This window comes from Xenopus tropicalis, chromosome 1, assembly GCF_000004195.4.
Source record: "Xenopus tropicalis strain Nigerian chromosome 1, UCB_Xtro_10.0, whole genome shotgun sequence".
Classification (NCBI taxonomy): Eukaryota; Metazoa; Chordata; class Amphibia; order Anura; family Pipidae; genus Xenopus; species Xenopus tropicalis.
Window position 1 is genome coordinate 44758093 of NC_030677.2, and position 18101 is coordinate 44776193.

The 18101-nt window shown below is 40.0% G+C and overlaps 1 protein-coding gene across 5 annotated transcripts in view; it reads left to right on the top strand.

Moving 5' to 3' along the window:
• The window catches only part of acsl1 (acyl-CoA synthetase long chain family member 1 protein), a 43536-nt gene extending 28332 nt beyond the window's left edge, over nt 1-15204 (top strand). For 3 of the 5 annotated variants that reach the window (XM_012960017.3, XM_031898088.1, XM_031898087.1), the window contains exons 9-21: nt 634-685; nt 1158-1231; nt 2756-2833; nt 3940-4074; nt 4163-4297; nt 5625-5720; nt 7530-7602; nt 8172-8260; nt 8349-8465; nt 9312-9455; nt 11044-11145; nt 11936-12007; nt 13805-15204. In XM_012960017.3, coding sequence (XP_012815471.1) covers nt 634-685; nt 1158-1231; nt 2756-2833; nt 3940-4074; nt 4163-4297; nt 5625-5720; nt 7530-7602; nt 8172-8260; nt 8349-8465; nt 9312-9455; nt 11044-11145; nt 11936-12007; nt 13805-13945 — 1308 coding nt within the window. In that variant the 3' untranslated portion in view covers nt 13946-15204. 5 annotated transcript variants of the gene reach the window in all.
• The last annotated feature ends 2897 nt before the right edge of the window (nt 15205-18101 follow it).

An 18101-nucleotide genomic window follows, 5' to 3' on the forward strand; every position in this document is an offset into this window, starting at 1 on the left:
GTTGGACAATAGATACATTTCGTTGTTAAGGACTAAAATTTTCAAACCTGTCCGATGACTTTTCTGACCAATGTCGGATGAAAAATTGGTAGATGTACAATTGTTCGGTGACCACTATGATAATTTGATGGATTTGTCAGATTGCACTAAAATTGATCGTTAAGGAGAGAAAAGTTGTTACTTGTATGGCCAGTTTAATTACCAGACTAGTCTAATGCAGGGATCTTCATTCTGCAGCTCTTCAACTTTGTGAACCTCAACTCCCAGCAGCAGCTGCTGTTTGGATTCTCTGTGTTGTAGTTCACTAACTGAGATGCAGAAAATGAAGATTACTGCATTAGACTAATCCATTTCTGTTCAGCAATAACTATAGAGCGAGAGATTAAAGATCACTGATCTAATAGGACTCTGTGGAAATGCTTGGTTGGCTGCAAGGTGCTAGCTGATAGCAAAAACACACACACTTTACTGCGCTGTACATGTATGTCTAAACTCCATTCTGAGTCTTTGCAAAGCATTTTCATTATATGTTTGTAGAAATTACAAAAGTAGAATTACATATGTAGTGAGTTGCACTGTCTGAGAATAAGGAAATTAATTGCACTGTTGGTAATTCCTTGCCATTTCTTGCAGCCTCCCAAACCAGATGACCTAGCAGTTGTTTGCTTCACAAGTGGGACAACAGGTAATGTTCACATGGCATGGAATAGTTCATATTATTGTGATTAACTGTAGCTGTTCTGTTACTGCCAGATCCTTTTTATGAAGCTACAGCTAGTCTTTCAGTTTAGTGGGCACTGCCGCTTTGTTTGTGCAAGCTCTGTAATGAGCAAGGGGAATGCTGGCACCTATATGTTGATAGTCAGTTATGCTTGCATGCCATATACTTGTATATTCTTCAGGTGGGGATTGCAGGGTTAACATAATGTTAATTGGAACTATAACTATGCATATAGAGTTATAATAATAATAATAAAAATTAGTATATCATAGTACTGTAACAGAATGCTATCTTTCTCCCATACTGGTGCATGCAGTGGACCCTATTTATATTTCTTCCATCTTGCTCTGTACCTCATGCAACAGGAACATTTTACAGGAGTGTGTAAATTAATTATTCTGTCTGAACCTATTTGAATTATGGCTTCTTCGTTCAGGCAATCCGAAGGGGGCAATGCTATCACACAAGAACATTGTGAGCAACAGTGCAGGTTTTATGAAAGTAACAGAGGTAAGTGTGGGTGTTTTGGGTTTTAGTTGTCTTTTAATCCTTGTGCTGTAGCAGCATTCTGTGGATGTTGGCAATCTTTTGGGTGCAAAGGGGGTGGGGGAGAGAAGAATTATTCTGGCCCACAAAAGCAAAAATAAATGACCATTTGATTTCTTTTCTATGAAATAGCATTCAAACTAAGCACTCATCTAACAGACTGCTGCTATGGTTCACTGCTTTCAGAAGGGCCACTGGGGAGCTACCATTTTGAAAATTGTATAATGCCAGTGATATCCCGGACAGCAGCATCCTGCGGCACTCCAGAGTTTGAACTGGAACTCCCAGCATCCCACCTCCTAGGTGAGAGGATCTGTTAGTTGCAGTTCAATAGCAGCTGGAGGGCTAAAGATTGTTGTGATTTAACCATCTCCTCACTGAATCTGGAGTACTTATGAATGTGTCCAAATATTTAGCATTATATATCATACATTTTACTTGTTTTTCTCAATCAAAAGTCAGTTTGAGTAAAAAAACTCCATCTTTTACATTTTTAAAGTCCCGGGATTCTTGGTATAGTCACACTGCTCCAGTTACAAACTAAAAAAACTGTATGAATGAATGTGGTGGAGGAGATTAACCTGTATTAAAGCAGCACTGAACGCTATACTCTTAACTGTAAATAGCGTGTGGGTTTTTTTTTTCATTTTACACTGTGGTTTGCTCAGGTAGAATAGTGGTGATAAAAACTTGCTTTCTCTCAAGCAAGGCTGGACATTCCTGACATGAAAACTATATAGTGCTGAATTTCCCAGTGCTTTAGTGGCAATACATCATTCAACTAAAGGTTGCCATGCACGGGCATATTTAAGCTGCCTCTAGACCGATGCTGCAGCTTATCTGCAGAATCGGGCAGGTTTGATTTTCCCGTCTGATGCGGGACTGCATTGGCTAATTGATACGGTCCTTGGTCCGAAGGCCCCTGTACCTGCCAGATTATCAAATGAGTCCCTGCCCTGGTGGACCTTACTGGCCAAGTCTTTATCATTTTTACACACACACACACAATATGGACGGGGTTTTTAGGAGCCAATTCACCTGCCTGTAGACACAGGGAGAATTTAAAAAATTCCCCTATAATATGAGCATCTACAAATAATGGACCTATTATGTGTTTTTCAGTATTTGCTTTCTCTTCCTCAAATTCATAAAAGCATATAATTGGCAGCACTGTGGATATGCTGGGCTTTAGCAGCACAGCATATCAGAAAGCCAGCCCTCTCAATGCTGCTTTAATAGGCATGTGTGGTTTTTCATTAAAATGGAACTAGAATCAACTAATCCTCCTAATGTGATTATGCTTAATTGAGAAGCTTTTTTGTTTTGGTGTTTTCTTCCTCCTCCTGTTCAGGACTTGATGTTTCCTTCTACTCAAGATGTTCTGATTTCTTTTCTGCCCTTGGCGCATATGTTTGAAAGAGTCGTGGAGGTAGGCAGAAGGCTTGTACCCTGTTTTATATGCTCAGAAATGTTTATTATATTTTCCAGAATATGCTTACTATGAACGCCAATGATATACACATTTCCTATTTGCCATTGGCACACATGTTTGAAAGACTTGTGCAGGTAAGAGTATGGGGGCTTCTCTCTGCAGATGCTTCAGTAGTTTTAGAATAGTCCTAGAAGGTCTTTAGTAAGCATAGGATTTACGGTATTTAGCAAAAGGGCTCCTCTCTTTTTAAAAGGCAAAGGATGGGATACAGACTTTTGGCCCCTAGCATTATTTTATCCCATAGAGATAAATGTATAATCCAGCATGATCACACCAGTATTGCATGGAAAACTGCATGTTTGCTGTCTATTTTTGCATTAAATATTGGTTTCATCTGAAGATGCAGGATTCAGACATACCATACCATTTGCATATCTGTAGGCTTATATCTGTAGGTGCCTGAACAGGTAGCAATGATTTCGAGCAGAGCTGGCCACACAGTGGGAGTCTGATCTGAGTAGGCTGAAAGATAAGCGTGGTGGCCCGGCTGTTTAGGCTGCCTGATGACCTTCTACATACAGTATGCAGATAGTTCTGATTGATTACCTGTGGAATGACAGCATGTTCCTAAAAAATCTATGAAAGCTAAATTTATGAAGTTATGGTTGTATTGGCTTCAGACCTCTGAATTGGCCAACCTGATTAGATTGTCTGTGTCAGAATGGGGCACAATACACGCGCTGACTTGCTCTTGGGGCGAATGATATAGAGTTTACAGGGGGCCACACACAGCATGGCCATATTTTGATTGTTCTGATCGAACAGTCTGAAGAGTGAATGAATGATTGAAATAGCAAGATGCTCTTGATTGGAGAATATTACCAGATCAGCCCTCTGTGGCTCCTCTTCACTTTCTTATCAGGCAGTGCAGCATACACTGGCCAACATGGTGGATCGACAGGTAACATTTTCAAACCCACGAATATACTATATATACACACACACATGAATGGCCAATGTCAGGCTTTCTGTTTTGGCAGGGGAGGTAGCCAGAAAGTATTACGCTATTCAGTCAGAAGTGGTGTTTTTCATCATTAATATTTTCAAATACTAAAAGCATAGTTAAAATTAGCAAGGAGCCCTATATCAAAGGCATTCTTTCTATTAATGTGCTACTTCTGTAACCCCTAAACTCCTTTTGCTATCCTAATCCAGCATTAAAATCTCTCTTCCCTTTCAGTGTGTAGTGCTTTGCCATGGCGCTCGGATTGGATTCTTCCAAGGAGACATACGGCTGCTCATGGATGATCTCAAAGTTTTACAACCCACAATATTCCCTGTAGTGCCCCGACTGCTGAACAGAATGTTTGACAGAGTGAGCTACTGTTTCTCCCATCTGCAATAAATTCAGAAATGTAAACATCTGCCTGTATCTGACTAGCTTGGATTTTGATCTTCTCTAGATCTTTGGGCAAGCCAATACACCTGTAAAGAGATGGATGTTGGACTTTGCATCTAAGAGGAAGGAAGCTGAACTTCGCAGTGGTATTGTCCGAAATGACAGTTTCTGGGACAAAATCATATTTCACAAAGTACAGGTATATATTTATTTTTTTTGGAGCTTTTACTTAGTATCCCAGACTCGCTAAAACATGTAGTATTGATTAAATTTAGCACAGTTAGCAAAAATTCACTGGGCCACTGCAGATATTTTACCATGTGACAATGTAGGGCCAGTCTAGCTCAATTTCTTGATGCCCCTTCTTACCAGTCTGTCTCGGTCTACAATCTAGGATCACCTCTCACTTAGGTCTCAGATTATCTTGTTAGCCAATAAGCATTTTTGATTATGTTTACATTCCAATTTTTTACAGTTGATTGCAAAATTAAATGAATATACAGAAATTGAATTTGGATATAATTGCAATAAGACATTATTAGAATCCAGCACAGGACTAGAGGACAGGGAGGGTTCCTTTGTTAATTTAGTTGGGTGCCTCACCCTGTTAGTTATTGCTATGCACAAGATTAATAGAGCCGGTAAGATGGGTCTGTCCTGACATCTGTGGGTAGGAAGCTGTTTATCAATGGTGTGCTTGAGGGTGGGGCAGGGAGTTAAAACGTGAGCATTCTATTTACTTATTTTCCCCTGTGAGTATTGTTTTCTAATTGGTTGGCAAGTGTTGATATGAAGAATTTGGCAGGTAGATAGTCCACGTATATTGTGCTGCCTGCCAAAGTCATATTTGTATTCCAATTCCATGCAAAGAATACTGTACAGAATCGGTCTGTAGTCATGGTCTGTAAATAAATGTTCCCAATTTAAAATTGTATAGGCACAATTATAACCAAATTTATATCCAAAAATACTGCTTTTTATTCCAAAAATAGTAGGGTGAAAATGCATGTACAGAAAATTCCATTATTGTATGTTAATTTATATCTGAAGCTGCCATACTATTTTGAAGAGTTATTTAATGAGATCTATAAAACAGCCATAGTGGCCATAAATACATGGGACTATTAGGGCAATGGCACACGAGAAGTTTCGTCTCCTGAGGGAAATCAGCGTTACAGTGGATGTAGAAAAATGCTAAGGACATTTTTGAACAATTTAAGCTGGATTGGAATGAGTTATGTGTTTTACTTGCAGCAATCTGAAGGCAACTTTTGACATCTCCTCGTCTGCCAGTACCCCAAAGAGATTTTCACTTCCACCCGATTTATTGGTGTCTTAGTCATGTGACATCAACATTGGCATCCAATGGGTTTCCGTGTGTTTCCTAATGAAAAGGAGGGCTGCAATAATCCATGTCTCTGTGTTCATATAGTCTATATAAGCAAAAGTAAATGAAAGTTAAGCCTTGCGTAAAAACAGGGTGTGCATCTGTTTAAAAACTTGACGCCTCGATTCTGTACTTTTAGGCTAGTCTTGGTGGGAAGGTACGACTCATGGTCACTGGAGCTGCACCTGTCTCTCCGACTGTATTAACTTTCTTACGGGCAGCACTCGGCTGTCAGGTGAGTATGTTCTATTGTATGCACTGTATTGTATGTATGTTGTTACTGGCTCCAGCACCACAGTGTGGAAACCATTGCCTTAAAGGCAATGTAAAGTCACAAAACAGTTTTTAGGTAAAATTACTTCTAAGCACTTTTGCAGTTTATATAACATTTTCTAGTTTGCAGTGATTAACAGTGCTAATATAATAAATCTGATAGAAAAGCGCAACATGCTGGGTATTTCGTCAGACTAGCTACCAGTCTTGTGATGTTGCTTTGCTTAAAATTGACCAGAGAAACAGATGGCTCTTCTCTGTTCACTAATGTCATTTGTAACCTTTTTTTTTTTTTTTTTCAGCCAACTGTAGCTTGTTGGCTGAAATCAGGTGGCACTGTTGTATCAAGTCCATAATATTAGGACCCCACCCCCATGACGTGTCCGACCATCTCCCCAGAGCGAGTGTAATTTAGACTTACCATGTTGGGGGACGGAGACCAGGGTCTGGGTCCATTATGTTTTTTTCCCTGTGCCCCAGCAGCCCAGTCCAAGCCTGAGGGGAACTAAGGCTTAACTAAAGAAGTTAGGGCAGAAATGTTGTAGATTGTTTTGGTCTTCTGTACCCTGCTCAAGGGCTGTGGTTGCCTTGGGCTGGAAGATCTGCAAATTTCACCCAATGGGCAAAAAAATACCCAAAAACTGGTTTGCATGCTGTATTTCAGATCACTTATTGAACGTCTGTTTTGCATTTCAGTAGATGAAAATTGCACTTTAGCCTTTGTTAACTATATGGATTATGATTTATGCTATATGAGATTTACGTCAATATTTTCAGTAAACTGTTTTGTTTTAGTTGTGATTGGTGGTATACTTCAATTTGGGGTTACGGCACCTCAGTACACTATAGCCTACCACTTTTTTTTAGTCCGGAGTGCTGGGCAGCCGTTTTGTTTTCTTTTTTTTTGTTTTCTTTTTTTTTTTTATGAAGGTTTTTGTTTGAAGTCTTGAGATTTGGATACTATTTCTGTTTTTTGTGCTTGGTTTTATACACTCCAAGACAGTACCAGCCGGTTATGATTGCATTTGTTCACTGGCGGACCCCTGATCTAAGCACATACATTGTTACCATTAGCACATACTGTCTTCATATGGGTTAGAAAGGTAGCCAGATATTCCTTTCCTATTCCTTCCTTGATTTTGACACATGCTCATGATTTCATTAATGGAAGAACAAGTTTACAGAAACTCGGGAAAGGATATTTTTTCAACACAATTCTATGCAAATTTTATATGAAATAAATGCTGCTGCAGCTGTAAGTGCTGACTCCATTAAAAGGAGAAGAAAAGTCATTTTGGCATTTTATTGCCAATAGATTCACCACCTTAGTGCCACTTAGAATGTTATATTTATTCTACAGAAAGCTTTACCATACCTGATTAAAGAGCCCTTGAAGCACCCTCCATTTGTTTAAGATTGATGCTGCCATTTTAGTTTGGTCTTCCTGGCTTCCTGCTACAGCTCTAGAGGCTGGTAGTTCAGATTTACACATTCCTAAGGGAGGGGGGAGTTAGTTTTATGAATTCTTAAGGTAGGGGGAGAAGGGAGAGAGGAGAGAGCTGCGCAGACTCTGGCCCTGGGAATGAAGGATTTTTCTGAGAGAGGAAGTCAGATTCCTCAAGAACATGTTCACAAAAAATGAGACTAGAAATCCTGTTTCTTTTGATGAGGACTCATTTCTATGAGTGTTTATGGCTGTATTTACATAGACCTTTCTGATAAAGATTACTTAGTTTTTACATTTCCTTCTCCTTTAATGTTTTGTATAAAGTTCTATGAAGGATATGGACAGACTGAATGCACAGCAGGATGCTCTCTGACTATTCCAGGAGACTGGACAGCAGGTAAGTGTGGCTATTAATACAGACCTTGTCACAATGAAAATACAATGAGGAGCAGGCCTACTAATGAAAGATGTTGAACGTTGCAGTATTTAGCTCAGGTTCCAGTGTCAGATTGTGTGAGTTCTGAGTATGGATGAACCAAATCCAGGATTCAGTTCGACATTCGGTCAGAATTTGTCCTTTTTCAGTGAAAAAGCTGAATCCACTTTCTAGGCTGAACCAAATCCTTAAAATCACGTGCCTTTGTGTCATATAAACTCAAAAGTTTGTTTTTAGTACAGTACAGAACAACTTTTGATTATATAGGACGTGGAACTCAATTATAAGGAACATTTTCCTTTTTAATCTATTTTAGAGCATATTTGCATGTGTATTTGTAAGCGAGGATGTGGAATGGCATTGTTAAGAGCAGCTCCCATCTTTAGGTAGAACGGCAGACATACCATACTACTGTGCGCAGAACATTTCATCCCCTATGTCTTTAAATTAACAAGGTACAGTTAAAATAAAAATTCACGATTAAAGCAGTAACCTCTATTGAACATGTCCCTGTCTCTTTATTCACTTAGGTCATGTTGGGGCACCAATGCCCTGTAATCATGTAAAGTTGGTGGACGTTGAAGAAATGAATTACTTTGCATCAAAGGGAGAGGGTGAGGTGAGCACTTTCCTTGCAGTCGTTGCACCTCTTCCAAGCAGCAGCTTTTTAACAGCATAAGAACTAAGTTTTATATTCCTATTTGCAGGTTTGTATCAAAGGGTCAAATGTTTTTCAAGGGTATTTAAAAGATGATGAGAAAACTGCAGAGGCCTTGGACAAGGATGGATGGCTGCATACCGGAGATATTGGCAAATGGCTACCAGTAAGTAGGCAGCAGTCTATATATTCCTCATGTCTAGCTCAAGAGTTTCTGCTTGGCAAATGCATTTTCATTAAAGTTTGCCCATTGATTTAAATTCAGAACTATTAATAATTTATTTGTTGGTAATCAGTGCTCCCATTCATAGGAACAGCACAAAGCGTAAATACGTCTCACTGTGTGTCATTGAGCATTCTGTTTTTATTTTTTTTTTGTTTTTAATCCAAAAATTTTTTTTAGTGCTTTAAAAGTTATTAGTAGATGCAGTGGATAATTACAGCAGCATTTGCTTAAAGGACAAGGAAACCCTTTAGCCCAAGTCTCAGCCCCCCCTTGCTGTAGCTGGTCACTAACTTAGTTTTATGAAGAACCTATTCTTTCTTCTACTGTCCTGTCTTGTAAGTTGAGCTAAGACTGCTCTCTCGGGCGCCACGTTAGTAATTCTACAAAAAAAGCCACAAAACGTGTCAAGCGTATGTCCCTTGTATGACACGCGCACAATGTGTTTTTAATGGATGCAATAAACGTGGATTTTATTCAGCGATATTGTGGCTGTTCCGTATATATTTTTCTCTTTCTGATGGATGATATGCTGTCTGGGTATCAGCAATACGTGAGCACATACAGTGAGCTCCCGTGAATGTTATCTATAACCTATCGTAAACAGAGAAGTGTTATTAAATGTGTTAGGCTTTGTTGAAAAGGCAGTGGTACTGACACCATGTAAGTTCTGTTGCTGTGCCATCTGAACAAATTATGAATTTGTGCAAAAAATATTTTTAAAGAATCTGCAAAACTCCTGTAAATTATCCCGTTATAAGTTATGTGTGCTTTTCTTTTTTCCTCCAGAACGGCACTCTTAAGATTATAGACAGAAAAAAACACATCTTTAAGCTGGCACAGGGGGAATACATTGCACCAGAGAAAATCGAAAATGTCTACACTAGAAGCGAGCCGGTGGTACAGGTTTTTGTCCATGGAGAGAGTTTACAGGTAAATCAGTACTTGTATTTAGTTTGCATGATGCAATGTCCCAGGGGAATAACGGAAGTAATTTATATAATGTGTAGTTAGGAGAGGCACTTGTAGGCACACAACATATCACAGAAAGAAAGAAATGAAGCTTTGTTTTCAACATTGATGCCTGACATTGATTTAAAGCCAGGGGCAAACTAATCCATGTTTGTCTCTAATGTTAGCCACACACCCAAACAGGTGTTCATACATTAAGCTGATAGTGTGCATAGAGGCTGCCTAATAGCCAATCTTAGCCCTTATTTGGCTCCTCCATGAACTTTTATGGTGCTTGTGTTGCTCTCCAAGTCTTTTTACATTTGACTGTGGCTCAGGAGTAAGAAAGGCTGGGGACCCCTGTATTAGTTGATAAACTTAATGATTTTGAAACAGTGCCAGCTGCTGGTCATTAAGACTGGCTATGGTTGGTTTAAACTGGGTGAAGTGTCATCTGATGCCCTTACTATATAGATCATTTTCCCACCCTTTCCATTAAAAGGAGCACCATAAGTCTGTGAAGCCCTGTGTTGCTAGGAATGCAAGCAACCCTTTCATAATATGTTTGTATCTTGTCTGTACTAGATACAACAACCTTTAGCTGCTTTTTACAGGTAGAACTGGTCTATCCAGCCACATCTTTTGCACTCCTCTGCATTGTTATTGTCTATTTCCAAAATGATAGTGTGTAAATTGCAGCACAGTCGTTTGGAATGAAACCTTTCTCCAAGATCATCTTATGATGACCTTTAAAACTGCAGCCCAACAGTCCTTTCCTACATTTCTTTTACAGAAACCTGACCAGCATAGCTTGGTCATGCATTTTAATGTCTAACTTATTTTGATACAAAATCCTTAATTATCCTTATACAATTCATATTTCAATACAGTTCAGTCTGACTATAGAATGGGCCATTTATTATTATTGTCCTGTAGCAAAAGCAAAACCCTCTGCTTTGGCTACAATAAATGCCTCTGCAGCATTGTTCCTTTGGTGTTTGCGACCCCTAGTGGCCAGACAAGAACAGCTCCTATGGCTAGTCAGGCTAGAAAAATAAATTCACTGCCACACCAAATTTTGCTCAGTGTCAGGCGGTTAAAAGGCATATAAACCCAAAAATATAACTGTTTAATAAAAGAAATTGTATTTCTAAGCAGTTTTTTAATATATACTATACATTTTTAATGGTTTTAGGTTATTTGTAAATATAAAGCCCAATTAGTTACTATGCTTATGTTCTACTGATTATATTCTAATGTTGTGGTACTTGGCTGTTATTCTGGAGCAGCTTCACAGCTGGAGTGCATACAGTGGTTACAGTTTTCATCTTGAAGAGGTGCCATTTGATTGGCAGATGTTCTAGTGTTCTGGTTAGTACAATCTATTAAGAATGTGTCCGCATCCCAGCTGTGGCCCTGACATAATACCTAAGTACCTTAGAGAGTGAGACTTTAGGGAAAACCATATTAGAGTGGTGTGCGTAGTGCACCTTGTATTTTCTTGAATTTACAAACAAAAGCTTGTCTGCTAATATCATTTCTTAACCCATTTGTTTTCTTTAATTTAAAGGCATTTTTAGTTGGTATTGTGGTGCCAGATCCTGATAACGTAATGAACTGGGCGAAAAAAAGAAAATTTGAGGGCTCTTATGAAGAGTTATGCAAAAACAAGGTAGGTCAGTGGGTTCTTTCCTAATAAGGGACAGATATTCGTGATATGTTGCCTGCTAAATCTGCTCACCTATGAGCAATGGTGCATTACCAGCAGTAAAGTCCTGTGGTCCAGTGCTACATAAGAACCACAAAAGATGTCAGAGGCAAAGTGGATAGTCCAATAGCCAGGTGGCTTAGTTAATTGTAAAGTCCTAGCCCAGTTCTATGCACAGAGCCATTGTAGTGGGAATGCCTTTGGTGCAGAGCAGCTAAATGTTATTCACTATTTAATTTTTCCAGACTCCAAGGGGCTTAACCAGAAAGTATGAATATATACGCCCCAGGATTTATGTGCGTGTGTGTCTCCTATACAACACTTATGTAGGTGAATCTCTTTACAGAGAGAGAGTAGCCTTAAACTATTAATTCCTTTACACTTAAGGCACTAGTAACATTCACAGATATATGGTAAATGTGTCAGGAATTATCGGACCTAAATGTACCAGAAATTAAGCTCTGATCATGAATGAGACAATTTTCCCTTTCAGGCAGCTTACTGACCCATGCATGGGGAAAAAATGCTAATTGCTTAGAGCATGTGCGTTAGTGGCCAATGTTAGTAGCCCTTGTATGGCTAGCCAAAGCCTCCAGGAAGCCACTGCTCTGAGCCTCTCCCAGCCTAAAATGGCTGCTAAAAGAGGACCATAGCTTGCAGATATTCACATGTCAGTTTGTTTTTTGGGGTTTTTTTTTATCACCCTCTTGGTGCTTTAAAGCCTTCACATTTTTTCCCAATTATCTTTCAACAGGATTTCAAAAATGCTGTTCTTGAAGATTTGCTGAAGCTTGGCAAAGAAGCAGGGTTAAAAACATTTGAACAGGTACATTCATTGTTATATTAATTGTGGGAAACTACAATTGTTCAGTTTCTAAACTGCCTTTATCCAATTATTTTTATTCTTGTTTTTAAGAAAATCATACAAGGGGTTTCAGTCATTATATGTATTTACTACATGGAATACAGTTGCATCAGGCCATATTGCTGTGAGATTTAGGCTGATGCCACACGTGGCGTTTTTACGCTGCGTTTTTTCTCAGCCTAAAAACGCCGCACAAGCCACACATGGCGTTTTTCAGCCTAGTACTGGTGACGTAAGCAAATCCCGTTGCCATGGTGCTAATAGTGTGAAATAGCAAAAAACGCCGCGTATTTCCGCTAGGTCTGGCAGCTGCCTTTGCGTATACATAGGAATAGCTTGCTTTGCAAGTACTGGCGTATTTCAGCCTACGCTTGAAAAATCCGTGCTAAGGCGTTTTCTAGCGTATTTACGCTTTGTGTGGTTTGCCTCGAGTCTTTTCAAGTTATTTCTATGGATGATGATATCAGGCGTTTTTCAGCCGCCGAAAATACGCAGCGTAAAAACGCTACGTGTGGCATCAGCCTTACCAGTGCTTCTTTGTAATTAGGACTTTTTCAAATGCTTTCACTTGCCCTGTGTGCTGGTGATTGTTTTGGGGGACTGTTGGGGAGGGTGCTGATCCCTTCAGTATTGAGCCCTGGCCTTGTTAGTTTGGGAAGGAAATGGTGTGCTAGCATGTTATTTTCTTAGTATCATGATGGAATATGTTGTCATGCATTGGCTACTAGTTTGTATCATTTGCCCAGGGTCAAGCAGATTTATTGGCCACACGCTTCATTTGTGGGAACCTGGAGTACTTAAAGGAACAGTAACACTAAAAAATGAAAGAGCTCTAAAGTAATAAAAATATAATGCACTGTTGCCCTGCACTGGTAAAACTGGTGTGTTTGCTACAGTAACACTACTATAATTTATATAATAAGCTGCTGTGTAGCCATGGGGGCAGCCATTCAAGCTGAAAAAAAGGAGAAAAGGCACAGGTTACATAGCAGATAACAGATAAGTTCTGTAGAATACAATGGTGTTTTATCTGTTATCTGCTATGTGCCTGTGCCTTTTCTTCCTTGAATGGCTGCCTCCATGGCTACATAGCAGCTTATTTATATAAATTATAGTAGACTTTCTGAAGTAAACACAAAATGTTTACAAGTGCAGGGCAGCAGCACATTATATTTTAGTTACTTTTATACACTTTCATTTTTTGGTGTTACTGTTCCTTTAAGGGCTCTGCTACAAATGAATTGTAAACTATGCTGTGCAACCAGCCTGATTTTGCCTTAACTCTGGGATCTGGCACAACTTTTGGGTAGAGAACTAGCATTCAGCCTCCACCATATCACTCAGTCCTGGTTATATCAGTAGCCTTTGCAATGACCACCCATTTCATGCTGGACAAGCAGGGCACACTTGCCTAACACAAGGAGTACCTCATGTAGCTACAGTAAGCTCTTATTATGATGGCTATGCAGATTTTACCGGTAAGCATTGTTTTTCAGCAACAGTAAGCAGAGCTTATAGGTAATTGCATATTGTCCACCAAAATCAAAGGGTTTTCCAGTTCTCAGGGTCCCTACATTTTGCAAAGGCACGAGCACTGAAATGATTCATCCTGAATCTATATACTGTCTATACTATTTACTGTATTAGTGGCAGTGTTTTACTATTTAATTCAGCTGTTCATGGACATTTTAAGCTAAATACAGTCTTGCCAATATCATGCAATATCCATTGATTTGTTACATGTGTCTCCTCTCCTAGGTAAAAGATATTGCTTTGCACTCTGAAATGTTTGCAATTGAGAACGGCTTGCTGACGCCTACACTGAAAGCTAAGCGGCCAGAGCTGCGGAAATACTTTAAGGACGAAATTGATGAACTGTATGCTAATAACAAGGTTTAACTACAAAAATGACTTCAGCGAATGCCCAGCTCCATTATATCACCAGTTAACTATTCACAACAGCAGACAGTGATATCGCTCATAGGAATAGTGCGACATGATCCCTAAAATGCCTTACAGGTCACCTGTACTGTAACACTTGCTGGGTGATCTAGAATATACAAAGTAGGCCTTATGGTGAAAAGGACTGCTAGCTTCCGTCTGATTGGACATGGCTTGGACTTACCAATTCCTCATGTAATTCTCCCCACTCTTGTCTTTTTGTCTCCCTCCATTTGTATGCTGCATTCTGATGTCTGGTGTTTCTCCTAAAATTGAGTCACCCACAATCACTGTTTGGCTTATGATGAAGCACATGCTGTATATCCTGGATACAAAGTACAGAAGAATACTTTTAATTTGAGAGATGTGGGAAAAGAACCAGTGCTTCCCCTTGTAGATCTACCAGTGTAAAGTAGAAAATTCCTAAAGATGACTCTGGTTGAAGACTGCAAAGTCCTTGTTAACCAGTCTCCTTGCCAGCGCCAGCAACTTGTGTGCATGTATATACACTAAACAGACCATGCAGTGGGCCCTTACTCTGCAAGTGAAATTGTAGCTTTAAGCACATGTTTTTTTCCCATCAAACAATGAATAATCACACTAAATTATAAGCCTTTTAAAAATGGGAGGATTTAGTAATTTTTCCAGTTTTTCAAAAAAAGAAAAGAAAAAAAAAAAAGAAAATTCACTGTCTACACACCAATGATCTTCTGTAATTTGCACGCACAATTTTCTTCCCCATAATTTAAGAAGTGGGAATTTACCTTTCAGTATCTTTAGAAAGCTGCTACAGCCTGCAATGGTTTTGTACACTGACCTGCAAGAACTCCAAGTGCAATTACTGCTGATGGTTCTGGCAGCAGCCTTTGAAATGTCAGGGTTTAATACAGTAAGAGTTTTTGGGGGAGGGGGCGGGTCTGCATTTTCAATGAGAAGACTTTCAAGTTGATCACAAGGGAGTTTAAATATTCAAAAGCACAAAAATGGTTTTGCACTATATAAAGCCTGTGTTATAACGATGCACTGTAGGATAGGGGGATATCTGGTCTGTTGCACAGATACCAAAATTTTTATCCAAATGGAATGTGACTTGTTCAACTGAAATATAAATGTTTGCTTAGCAGTTGTGGGTTCTACTGTACAGATGATAACATTTTTATGTCTTTTCCCATCTCTTCAAAGAAATGAAGGAAACCAAAATAAATAATGAAATTGTATTGGTTAGTGTGTGTGTTTTTTAATAAAAAGGGTTAAACAGTCAATCATGAACAGGCTGGCACAAAGTTAGCTTTAGAGCAATGGTACATGGGCAGAGAGAGAAACCCTCAAAACTGCCCCCACTGACTTGTGGGGATACGTTTGACTCTGCTAGTAGAAACTTTCAGTCTAAAAACACGTTTTTCCATTATCTGCCCAGATGCAGAGAGGGTAATAGTAAGAAATACAGAGCTGGGGCATACAGGGAAGCAAAGAGGCCACTGACCATTAATAACCGTCCGCCTCATTGCTCTTGCCTTGTATGCCTGCACTCTGCAGTTCTTTGCAGGGCATCAGGCAAAGGAACATTCTCATTCTTATCCCCTTAAAGGTGACATATTGGATAAATGGAATAAACCCATAATTTTGTAGGCAATTATGAATAATATATGGTGCTGGTTTCACTTTGGGCTAAAAATGAGTCCTATCTGGAAAAATGACCCCTTTATTGGATCTCCCTATAGATCCTATCCGTTCTCTGTCCTAATTTCAAATGAAGGGTGGGCGTGTCCTAACGGTCCCTGCCAGAAGCACAGTAAGAAGGGGGGGGGATAGCCAATCACAGCCCTACAGTCACACAAGCAAAGACCAGACTTTAGTTCCCCATCAGGTCAGCCTGGTTGCTGATTGGTTCCTATCCTACAGTGCCTGTACAGAGAGCCGCCGCCCCCCCTGCACATCCAGAGAATTCAGCCAGCAGGCGGGACTAGTGGGATTTTGGTGGAATTTCTCAAAAAATCAGTCTGAAACACAACTTTTTTTTTTTTAAGCACAATCCTTCTATACCTACAAGAGTATAATTCACTGGTACATTCTTAATTTTTATATGATAACTCTCCTTTAAGCTATATTTTTTTCTGACTTAAGCTGCTTTAGGAAAGTAAGGGGTGCACAGCTATAGAAAGCATCTGGACGAGGGCATACTTGAAAGCTGAAGGGGGTGCTAAAGGAAAGGCATAGAGAAAATAGAATGGTACGTAAATAGGAAGAAAAAAACAGGGCACAAGTGAAAGGGAAGGATTGATTTGGTGAACTAATTTAAAGGAGGAATGAAACCTTACTGCTTACTGCATCTGCACCCCGGAGAACCTGTTAAAATTGGGAGAATGGAGAGCTGACAGCTTAGTACATGATCTACACAATAGATTGTCTGTTTCAGTGCAATGTATTGTGAATAAATACAGATTTGGGGAATAAAGTGGGGCTGATATAGTGATGTACTTACTGCTCTTGGCTGGAAAGAGGGTGGTATCTTCATGCTTTCCAGGGCTGTCCAGTCAACAAGTAAAACTGGTGCTGCCTTATATCTGTGGTCATGTTGGGCTTCTTGTCTAGGAGCTAAAGGGGAAATGACAATTGTCACTGTAGCATAATTAAGGGGGCACATGGCACAAATGATTCTGGAGGACTATTCCCAGAGGTGCAGTGTCCCATTCATTGCCTGGGCAGTAGAGTGAAATCCAAAATGTTATACCTGGGGAAAGCAGGTATCTTAGGGAGCTAGAAAATCCGGGGTACCTGCAGCAAGAGCTTCCTTCTTCTTTGTTTCTTCTGCCGGCAAAATCCCTGGGCAGCCGCATGTGCATTAGAGTGAAAAGCCGACTTCTTTGTTAAAGTTCAGCTCTTCACTCTACTGCGCATGTGCAGGCAGGAAGAGGAGACGCTTGCTACAGGTACCCCGGGCTGGTGCTGTTCTCTCCGAACAGGGGCACAAGCTTGGGGTACAAGGTAAGCGATTAAAGTCACTTGGGGGTGTCTAACATTTTGGCACCCCAAGTGACTTAGCCTTTCCTTCTCCTTTATTAGACTTTATTCACGGTGGGGGGGGTTGCTTAACGTATTGGCAATCCCTGTTAATTGTGATTTCTGCATCTACTTGAGGAAAACATTTGTGCTTTTTAGTCGTGGCAGAAAAAAACCCTAAAATTACAAAATTCGAATTTTGTTAAATGCGTCTCCATGTGTGCCTAGAACAGCTGCCAGTAAGGGTGCACACAGCATGACAAAAAATGTGAATGTATTACAGAGCTGTCAACCATCCGGGCGAAAAATGTGAGCGTGGCCTACTTGGCTGTGGGCGTGGCCTAGTGCAGACTGGTATTTTGCGCTATCTAAACTTAAAACATAGTAAAATTTACTCAGAGATCTAACACTCGACAAATAAGCTCCTGGAATAATGTAATAAAAGGTCCTCAAGTTTGCAACTTGGCTAGTAATCTTTTGCAATCAATGAGCAAGCAGTGATCCGCTGTTTGGAAACAAATATATATGGTACTAGGGCCAAACAATCGATTAAAAAGGTTGGGAATAGGCACCATTTGTTGGGGGACCACATCAACGAGCCGACGCAGTCCCTGATCCAATGGAAAAATCAAACCTGCCCGATCGAGATCTGGTCAATTCCAGGCCAGATGTCAGTGAGGGAGGCCCTTTGGTGGTGCCCATACACGGTCTAAAGGACTGCTATCGGCAGCTGAAGTCGGACCACCTTTAGGCTAATGCCAAACGAGGCGTAGGACGGATATTTTCGGCAAGCGGAAAAGCACTTGCTGAAAACACCACCCTACGCCTCCTACCTGTGCCTGCACCCTAATGAATGAGATACGCATAAAAACGCGAGAGAATACAAAGGGGCACATTTACTAATCCACGAATGTCCGAAAAGCGCCCGAATGCGTAATGATTGGTATTTTGCGACTTTTTCGCGACTTGTCGCGAATTCTTCGAGCGCTCAATACGAAAAAGTCGCAACAATTCACGAAAGTCATAATGGCTATGAAAAAGTTGCGACAATTCATGAAATTTGTAATGGCTATGAAAAAGTCGCGACAATTCGCGCAAGTCGTAACAGTTACAA